This window comes from Papaver somniferum, chromosome 2, assembly GCF_003573695.1.
Source record: "Papaver somniferum cultivar HN1 chromosome 2, ASM357369v1, whole genome shotgun sequence".
NCBI classification, from domain to species: domain Eukaryota; kingdom Viridiplantae; phylum Streptophyta; class Magnoliopsida; order Ranunculales; family Papaveraceae; genus Papaver; species Papaver somniferum.
Genome location: NC_039359.1, coordinates 120,345,728 through 120,356,514, shown reverse-complemented (window position 1 = coordinate 120,356,514; position 10,787 = coordinate 120,345,728). Strand labels below are relative to the sequence as shown.

Here is a 10,787-nt window from a genome sequence, read left to right as displayed (position 1 = left end):
ATTTGCATGTGTAACTAGTAGATACACATTTATTTGGCTTGTGTACCTAGAAGTTACATATTTAATTAGCATGTGTAACTACTAGTTACACATCCATAGTCTGCCAATGCTAGTTAAACGTGCAAATTGTCATGCATATGGCTTGTGTGATGTGCAGTTAAACAGATGTATGAGTTAAGTGAAACCATTCCAGACCTATATCCATATACTACCTTTCAAGAAAAAGAAGTAGCTAGTCGTAAGTAATCAAGAAGGCTTACTTGATAACGGTGTTCACTTTATCTGTCTGGATGTTGTACATCTTCTTGAAAGCATCCTTGTTTTCTTCTTCTTGTTGTCTTCAATCTTCTTCATTGCGGACTCGGTGGTGAGTGGGTATTTCAGGATCTGGTAATGGTCCAGCTTGTTCCTTGGTAGTGCACTAATATATTGGTACTTGGGATTCCTTGCCTTCTGCAATGTCTTTGGCCTGTGAAATATGACTGATGTGCAGATATTCTTAGCCTTCTTCTTAATGGTTGATGCTCCAGCTTTGACAGCCTTGGAAGCTTTGTTAGCCAGCACCTTGGGGTCAGCCTTCTTAGTAACTACATGACAAGCAAATGATATCAGTACCATAGCAGCTAGAACACTTCTCATACAAATGAACAAAACAGGACATCCAAAAATCAAAAACCAATGGACACAGAATAGTCAAATCTATCTCATAACTGAATAAACTAGAGCAAGTATACAAAACTTAATAGTTCACCCTTACAGAGTTACAGACTCTACAAAAAGAAGGTAAAATTAAAAATGTTACAGTTAGATAGAAGTTTCATATTAGGTTACATATGCATATACCATCAAATTAACATGTGTAACTATAAGTCACACATCTAATTTGCATGTGTAACTAGTAGATACACATTCATTTAGCTTGTGTACCTAGAAGTTACACATTTGATTAGATGTGTAACTACTAGTTACACATATATAGTCTGCCAATGCTAGTTAAATGTGCAAACTGTCATGCATATGGCTTGTCTAATGTGCAGTTAAACAGATGTAATGTGCAGACCTATATCCATATACTACCTTTTGATATACATTCATTCAACGGAAAGCATTGACCCCTTTGATATACATTACAAAATCCATATACTACCTTTACAAGGATGCATAAGTCAACAGTAAAAACCAATCATTGACAGGGATGCTACCGTAGTAAATTTATCAGAACAAGTTAACCTTGATCACAAAAAAAACATAAACATTTAAAAAAGAAGAGAACCTTGTGAAATCAGCTAATTACCTGTCACCACTAGCACCAGTAGTAGAAACTTAAAATAGTTCATCCTTTATCTTCTCATCATCTCCTTCAATTCATCAATTCTGAAAAACACCACCACTGACTTCAAAATCCTCCTTCAAACCTGCTCCAATACCACCACCTCTACCACCACATCCTCCTCATACTCCAGATTCTGCATCTCCACCATCAACACCACCATAGATTCGTTAACCAAACTCAACATATATAGTCAAGATAAGCAACATAAAAACACCAACAAGAGTCCACAACTAGCTCCATTAGAATTATGAGAGATCAGCGTTTTTATTAAATGGAGAATTTAACTAGTATTATCAACAAATCGGCAGAAACAAACAACAAACCTAAACATACCTAGATTCAAAACCTGTTGATTCAATAAAAATAATGTTCTTCTCCGATCTGAATAAAGTCAACGAAACAAAAATCAGAACCTTATTAAACTAAGAAAGTAGAACTACTAAATCAGGAAAACCTATTGAATTAAATAGAAAACCTTACCTGAAGTAGCTTCGAAACAACAAATTAGAGTCAATTTTATTTTCGGATCACATAACTAGGAATTTTAATTGAATTAAACAGGATTAGAAGGGAGAAACTTATCTTTCTCACTTTTTGTTGTTGAATCTTCAGATCTAATAGTTGATGACGAATTCCATTGTCTCTGCATCTCGATTTCGACTTATTCACAAACAAATGATGATCTACAAACATCATCAGTAGATACAGATACAGAAGTAGAGATTGATGTCATTTTTTCCTCTTCGTCGTACATCGGCATCCATAGATGACATAGATCGAAAACCACTAAATTCTTTTAGCAGAAGATAGAGTAGAACAAAAATCTCTATACATAATTGATTCTTTCTAAATCACAGATCGATTTGCTTGCAAATTGTTGATGTGAAATCAAATCAGAAGATTAGATCTTGTACAACCGAATAGATAAAACCCTAGAAAATGAATTTATGAGAGCAACTCTGGTTTTAGACGGAGAAAGAAAATGAAATAGAAAATGAAAGTATCTTCTGTTATTCCTCTTGTATAAATATTAAAGGGTAGCCTTGGTATTATTAAAATTCGTAATAATTAATTATAGGCCAGATCTGAAGAAAATTTGATTTTTTGGGCCTAGTAATATCATTTTCTTAAAGTATGTAGTTGACAGTGGATGATCCATTTAGTGGGGCTTCTATATGTTTGAACCCATATAGTTGAGGGTTCTAGTATTTTTCACTTATAGAAACTGACCTATTAAAAAAGAACGGAGGGAGTAGATTAGATCAATGGATTTGAACAGCCGTATAATAAATTAGATCGGATCAAATCAGTTCGTGATTATGGCACTGTGGTTCCCCACCAACGATATCAAATCACAGCACAAACCTTACAACGACTACATATTAGTTTAGTATTATTAAATCTAATGTATTGGCATGAAATGTGTTCACCAATCAAATCGTTCACAAATCAAATCACGGGTCAGATTTAATCTACACACAGTCACAAATATATTGTACGACAAAATCAAAAACCATAGGAAAAAAAGAAAGAAATTCAACTTAGCTGATTTGATTGTTGCGTCGATGAAAATCATCCATGTAGAAAAAAAAATGAATTAACCGATCCAATCTAGCTCTCCGGTATCGCATCAAGGAGAAAATATAGAGAAAGATAAAAGAGACACAAAGATAAGGATTTTTCATTGAATAGAGTTAATATAGTTACATGGATAAATACTTTATATACATGGGAAAGGGAAGACCAAAAGACTATCCTTTTGAACCGCACATCCATGGGCCATAGGTCCTGTAACAATTTTTTATTTTCTAATGGAATTATTATTTTATATAATATCTGGGACCTATTAATGTTTAAGGGAAACTTTTGAAATATATTATATTTTTTTATCGAATTTATTATTTTGGCACTAAGGGCCCGTGTCGGGACTGATTTTTTTTTTATATTAGCGAGACTATTCTATTATCGAGTATTATTTTAAAAAAAGTTTTATTGTATGGTTATACCTAATTTTAACGTGATTCTTTATGTACATGTGATCCCATCAGAGTGTGGTCTTGCTGTCGGGGGTCGCAGACAACGTTAGCGACGTAATTAGATGCTAGTAGGTTTTGTGGGTATACCTCTGGTAAACCCTTCCGAGACACTACTCGGCATCTAAGAACACCCACCGATTTAAAGGCTTGTTGTGTGCTAGGTGTAACTGCCGTTCATTCGAAAATGACAGATTTAAGTTGTATCATGTACCCTACCTTTTTTTTTAAAAAGAGGGTTTTGTCCGTCCTGGTTTCAGGATACATGGGGGAAATCTGCCGGGGTTTAGACGGAAGATATTTATTCCTCTAGATAAACTAATAGCTGGTGAACCATGCTGAATTATAAGTGGTTTGGTGCTAACCGGTTGACTACAACTCCACCCAGGTGCAAACATTGCGTCTTCGACTTATTAAATTTATCTCTTTTTGGAAATTAGCTCGAGCGTTATCCTAATTCCTTCGAACCTGTGTTCTAACTCCTTGAAGAGAGATGGGCAGTTATATAACTAGTATACCTCAATTATTTTGAGGCACTAGAAAAAAAAATCTTATCATTTTCCAAAATCCCTTATCTACTTATTTTCATTAGTGACTAATATGCCCATTATTAACAATGCAATTTTATGCACCCTATAAATCAATGTGTGAATACGAAAAAGTAATAATAATTGATGGTATGTCCAACCCATTAGTTACTATCTGAGATGGGGTGATATTTATTTTCCTTTTATTTTCTTTAATACTTTTGTACCGGTGACTTCGACTTGTCGATGACACTCACCTAGTGGAAAAACATGTTACATCTTTAACAACAATAACAATGAATGAGATTACTTATCCGTGAAGAGTGACTAGAATGTACAATACATCCATTAGTTTTTCCTATAAATAGAGTTCCTTGTACCGATAGTTACACAACATAATCGTGAACATCTTATTTACTTTATACATCTATTCTTTTATTTGAATTTTCCCAATATGGATGCTAGATTCACCATTCAGGAAGATACATGAATCATAACTGCATGGGTTAGAATAATGACAACTCCGGTTGTAGAAGGAGCTGAAATACCCCCACAAAACTTTTGGGAACAGGTCCATAACCATTTTGTAGATAGCTTTCTGAATCCCAACCATAAATCAAAGCAAGCTATAATAATAGGGTTGGAAGTATAAAAAGAGAGGTGAAAACATATGTTATCATCCAACCTATACTATCCAGAGACATTCCACCGGAATTCATCACAGCGGATATGGATATCGTAAGTAATTTTAGTTTTTAATACTTATTTTTCTAGAAGATTTTTTATTATGACATACTGATTTGATTATTTGTTCACTTCATGTAGGAAACAATGACGAAAGCATGTTTCTAGGAAAAACATGTACGTTATTTTAGGTTTTATGAATGCTATGTCCTAATGAAGGAAGCCTTGTATGAGTACAATCCAAAGAGGTTGTTTAGGCACAGATAGTAACATAACTTCACCAGATTTAATGGTTTTGTGGGTATAACTCTTGTAAACCCTCCCGAGACACCACTCGGCCGCTAATGACACTTACCGGTTTAAAGGATTGTTGCACGTGCTAAGTGTAACTGCGAGTCATTCGAAAATGACATAGCTTTTAGTTGTATCATGTACCCTACCTTTTAAAAATAAAATAAAAATCAATCAATGTGTGAATCCGAAAAAGTAATAATAAATTGATGGTATGTCCAACCCATTGGTTATTGTCTGAGATGGGATGATATTTATTTCTCTTTTATTTCCTTTAATACTTTTGTAATAGTGACTTCGACTTGTCGATGAAACTGCCTAGTGGGAAGACATGTTGCATCTTTAACAACAATAACAATGAATGAGATTATTCATCTGTGAAGAGTGACTGGAATAGACAACACATCCACTAGTTTTACCTATAAATAGAGTCCCTTGTACTGATAGTTAAACAACCTAACCGTGAACATCTTACATCTATTCTTTTATTTGAATTTTCCCAATATGGATGCTAGATTACCATTCAAGAAGATACATGAATCGTAACTGCACGGGTTACAATAATGACAGTTATGGTTGTAAAAGGAGCTGAAATACCCCCATAAAACTTTTGGGAACAGGTCCATAACCATTTTGTAAAAAACTTTTTGAATCCCAACCATAGATCAAAGCAAGCTATAAGAAATAGGGTTGGAAGTATAAAAAGAGAGGTGAAAACATATGTTATTATCCAAGCTACGCTATTCAAAGACATTCCACCGGCATTCATCACAACGAATATGGGCATCGTAAGTAATTTTAGTTTTTCTAAAAGAATTTTTTTATGACATACTGATTTGATTATTTGTTCACTTCATGTAGGAAACAACGACGAAAACATATTTCCATGAAAAGCAGGGACGTCATTTCAGGTTTTATGAATGCCACGTCCTTATGAAGGACGCCTTAGATGAGTACAATCCAAGGAGGTTGTTTAGGCACGGATAGTAACATAATTGCACTTGCTTTAACGGTTTTGTGGGTATACCTCTTGTAAACCCTTCCGAGACACCACTCGACCAGCAGGGACACCTATCGGTTTAATGGCTTATTGCACGTGCTCAGTGCATCCGCGGTGCCTGCGAAAGTAACTTAGGCTTAGAATTGGTGGTTATATTGGATCAATGTACTATCTTGTGTCGTAATTTGAAATTAATGAAATGAATTAAATCTTATTTTAATTCACAAAAAATAACACTTCCCCTTCGAGGTTGTCTCCAAAAAAACATGTTTGTTGCTAACGACAAAGATTTTTATGTTCCAGAATGAGCTACGTTTAGAATTTTGTAACCGATACATGTACCATCATTGTCGCTCTCTGAAATTAATAGAAATACTTACACGTCCGGTTAACCATTAATTCTCGACCATATTACCAAGGTTTAAAAGGAGAGAATGAATTAGAACGTAAGAGTGTGAATTATGTCGTAGGATGTAATTGGAGTGTAGGACTAAAAAGGTCAAACAAGCATTTTTATACAACGAAGTTTGTTTACTCGCTTTAGATTCCTAGCGAGGATTAAGACCTCGCTCAAGGAAAATAAGAATTGTGACCTCACTGAAATTCTAAAAGCGAGGATCGTTTCCTCGTTTTTCACTTTTTTCTGTGAGGATCCTCCCTTTCTAAATCCCATCCTACATCCCCTGCTTTTGAGGAGCGAGAACATGCATTTGAATTTATTTGGTTTTAGACCACGGTTTTCCATCGCTTTCATCCTACATAATTTCTCCATTAGACTCATTCTAAGAGAAAGCACTATCATCAGCCTCATGCCTTCCCTATCCCTCATTTGTAGGGAAGGGATACTTGTCACAAGGCAGCTCCACTATGGTGGCGCTATATCCCTTCCCTACACGAGACAAAAACTGAGTTTCCGTCTGAATAGTGCCATATGGAAACTGAGTTTCCTTCAAGTCAATTGGTTGACTTGACCAGACGGAAACTCAGTTTCCGTCACAGAAGAATAAAGTTCAAGGACATCGATCATTCCTCTCACTTCTTCTTCTTCTCCATTTTCTTTCTCCCTAAAACCCTCTCCAACCCAAACAAATTTGATGACTCTCCGGTTCGATTCAAGAGCTGAAATTTAATGGGTTTGCTCCTTACTACGTGGTGAAGATTTTCCCACAATCAATTTCGATTTTCATCAACTAAATCTCTTAAGGTCGGTGATTTTGATTTTAGGGTTTATATATAATTTAATGTTGATTTTGATTAATTTGTAGATATTAGGTTGATTATGATGCGTGTTAGGAATGTTGTATGAAGCTTTGAGACGTTTTTGATCGAATTTATGATAGTTTGTTGATTGAATCAAGGTGTTTGTTGTTTAGGAATGATTTTTGATTGAGATATTATATTGTTATTGATAATTTTGCACTGATGAATGATTAAAATCAATATGTATGTTGTCTAAGAAAAATTGTTGATTGAGAAATTGTATTGGAAATGATAATTTAGGATTGATACATGATTTTGTTGTAATGTGATAGATAATGTGGCTAAATATGGATGATAATGTGGCTAAGTATGGATGATAATGTGTCTAATAATTTTATTTGAGATACATTGAAACATTGTTTTGTGATGATTTTGTGTATATGTGTTTTGTAGATGTACTCTGAAAATTTCCAAAAAAAATTGGAGGATAGAGTTCCAGTTTCTTCAAAAGATAATAGTGAACATACAGTGAAACTCCCAACGACGTTAGAACATAGGACTAAACCAAGGAAACATCGAAGTACCATAAGCAGTCTTTACGAATTGTATACTGAAATTAGCAGATTCCCACATGCTAGACAAATTGTAGACAACTGTGGGTTTGGTTCATTTTTCAAATTTTATTTTCCAAAATAACAAGACAACTGCCTAACTAGTGGTATATTTGAAAGGTGATGGCGTACCACCAATACATTTCACTTCCCTAGTTTTGAAATAGGGTTTACCCTATTAGACTTCACACAAATTACCGGAATTCCTATTGGCAGAGGAACTCCCATATTATTGCAAAAAATGATTTTTGACTAATTGCATCAGATTGCACTCGAAATCATAGATTGTTTACTCCCATATTTAGACGCGACATCTAACATAAGAAGAGGGACTCATGTGTTGTGGGGCGTAACCATGAATATTTCTTTGAATTATAACTTACTTGTGAACCATTATATCAATTTGAGAAATTTGTTGTTGAACTTGCCGTCTGGTTCGGTTGTTAACGTTTCCAAACGCTTGTACAAAGGCGTCGAACACCAGCGTCCATTTTTCTTCGTTGGAGAGGTCTTGAACATCTTCAATAGGCAGAGTAGCAGCATTTACAAACGCTGTGGTGATTGCAACATCTTCTTCTACGGTATACCCAACCATTACTATGTTATCTTCAGGAAAAAAAAAACAGATACAAAGGATACTAAGGAAAACTATTTTGGGTTGGTTGTGTTGAGGAAGCTTATGCCTATTTATAATAGGCATTGAAAGTAACCGTTGGAAATTAGTCGTTTAAAAGTAACCGATAACATAGTCGTTACAAAACATCCGTTGGTATAAGAAAATAAAATTCAAATTATCATATCTTGAAACATAAAAATTAATATTACTGAGATAAAGGAAACTAAATTGCCGGAACTGGAACACGACCTTACATTAAAAAAAATAAAATGAAACTAAGTTATTAAAAATAAAAATCTAAACTCAATAGCCTAAAACTAAAACAAACTTTTAATTAAAATTGGTATTGATTTGGTCGTAGCCTCTCCAACTGCTTAGCCAATATGACATTCTATTTTAATTCAAAGTACTTTATTGCATTTGGAGCCAGCTTGTCTAGATCCATTTGCATCATTTCTCTTTCTTCTCTCTCTCTCGATTTTGTTCAATTTGTTGTTATGTTGTATCTAGCAACCTTTCCATAATTTGGTTTTGTTGTATCTGACGAGGTGCGGATGTCATTCGAGATTCTTTTAGATAATCAACAAGTTTACTTCCCGCGTCGCTCATTTGGAAATCTTGCGATGAGGGTGCAGCGGGTGTGCTTGGTCCAGGTGCCCTTTTGGGAACTCTTTTTTTCTTCGCAGCTTTTGACAGGCGTTTATCGTCTTGTGATCCCCCACACGACGATCCAGGTATTGTAGTTTGATTCGTGTTAGGAGTATATCCCATTGAAAAAGGGATACCGCATGGGACATTAAAAGGGTTGGTACCAGGAGTATATCCTTGATTTGCAAATGGTGTTTCGACAAATTGGCTTGGAGATGGATTCTGAGAAGCTGAGGTTTGACCATAAAACATACTTGAGGTATTTCCAACATATTGAGATGACAAAGGACAAGAATCCTGATCCATATATTCTTCTACACAAACTTCTACATTTGGAACATCTTTAAGCAATTCATACTCAGGATCTCGGGTAAAGCTTTTTGTGTGCATTTGAATATATATGCTTCTCGCTCTTATCATCTAAATCAATGTAATCAAACCATTAATGAGATGTACATAAATTAAATTGTTACAAACAACAAACACATTAACTATGATGACATATTTAGATAACATACCCGATTATTGAGGTCCAACTGCGGATCACTTGCATTGACTCCTACAACACAATCAAAAAATTGATCCACTTCCGATTTGATTATGCTAAACCTATTACGAACACTTTTAATTGTGCGTTCGTGTGGATTCCCACCACAAGCTTCTACAAATTCCTTAAAACGGGTTTTGTATAACAAATTCATATCTTTAGAATGATTTCCATGTAGAAGTAAGGAATTTGTAACAATGTGATGATCTTCCAAAGGAGTAAATCTGACTCTATGTTTTCTTTTTGCCCTTTCAAGTTGCGACATTATGATGAGATGAGCAAAGGAAAAATAAAAATAACTCTTAAAGAAGATAATTTGAGAGATTTAAATGAGAAAAAACTATTTGTAAGAAGAGGAGTTGGAGTGATTTGATTAGAAAGTGAGTAAGAGTTATATTTATAGAGATTTTTTGAAAATATGACCTTTGCGGTCCGACGATGGAGAGAATAGAGTCGTTATTAGTGATGGATGGTTAGGATGGGGTGTGGGAGTGGTGTACAAAAAAGGTCAAACAAATATATTTTCGGATACGGAAACTCAATTTCCGTCAATTATGCTACGGAAACTCAGTTTCCGTAAAGCAGGATTTTTGACGGAAACTCGATTTCCGTCACATCTCCCTTCCCTACAAAGCCTATCAGATGTTATACACTTTGTAGGGAAGGGGAGGGATATCCCTTGGTTTGCAGGGATATGGGAGACCATAGTGATTGGATTTTGGGATTTATCCCTAGAAATGAGGGATAGGGAAGGGAAATGGTGCACCATAGTGCTTGGCCTAAGAGATTAGAATGACACTCATTCATTTTAGGGGAAAAAAATGATATTTTTATTTTTTTCAATTCAGCTTAGTTATAAGTGAAAATAAAAAATAAAAAATCATTTTTACTGAAACAAGGTAATTATTAAACACCAAATTGGAGGATACATGGATTACTTGGGGGATATGTACAATGTCGGCAATCCATCGACCATACCGGCAACATCAAAAAACCATGCCGGCACATATCCCTCAATTTGACCTTCTAATTATTGGGATTGGTGGTGGGAATATGTACAATGCCGGCAATCCAAAAAACCATGCCGGCACATATCCCAATTAATCCATATATCCCCGGTTTAACCTTCTAATTATTGGGGTTGGTGGGTTCTACCACGTTGGCTTTAATTTCTACTTTTGAAAAGTAAAAGTGAAAGGTCTTTCAATGTCTAGTGTTAGTGGTGTTTGGTACGGTAATTAAAGAGGGGCAAAAGCGAAGTGTTAGCTTTCGCGGTAAATTCCCAATAAAAGCAAAC

At 35.1% G+C, this 10,787-nt stretch overlaps 1 protein-coding gene across 1 annotated transcript; it reads right to left on the bottom strand.

Annotated features, from left to right (window-relative positions):
* Positions 1–273: 273 nt before the first annotated feature.
* On the bottom strand, positions 274–1,411 carry LOC113353859 (60S ribosomal protein L23A-like). Its single transcript, XM_026597332.1, has 2 exons — positions 1,295–1,411; positions 274–587 (listed from the first exon to the last, which is right to left on the bottom strand). Exons 1-2 carry the CDS (start codon positions 1,335–1,337, stop codon positions 274–276), a joined length of 357 nt encoding a protein of 118 aa, XP_026453117.1. The 5' UTR covers positions 1,338–1,411.
* Positions 1,412–10,787: the final 9,376 nt, after the last annotated feature.

Coding starts and splice junctions, on each gene's coding strand:
- LOC113353859 (XM_026597332.1), bottom strand. CDS start 1,337: ATGAACTATTTTAAGTTTCTACTACTGGTGCTAGTGGTGACAG. Junction 588..1,294: donor ACTGGTGCTAGTGGTGACAG/GTAATTAGCTGA, acceptor CTTGTCATGTAG/TTACTAAGAAGGCTGACCCC.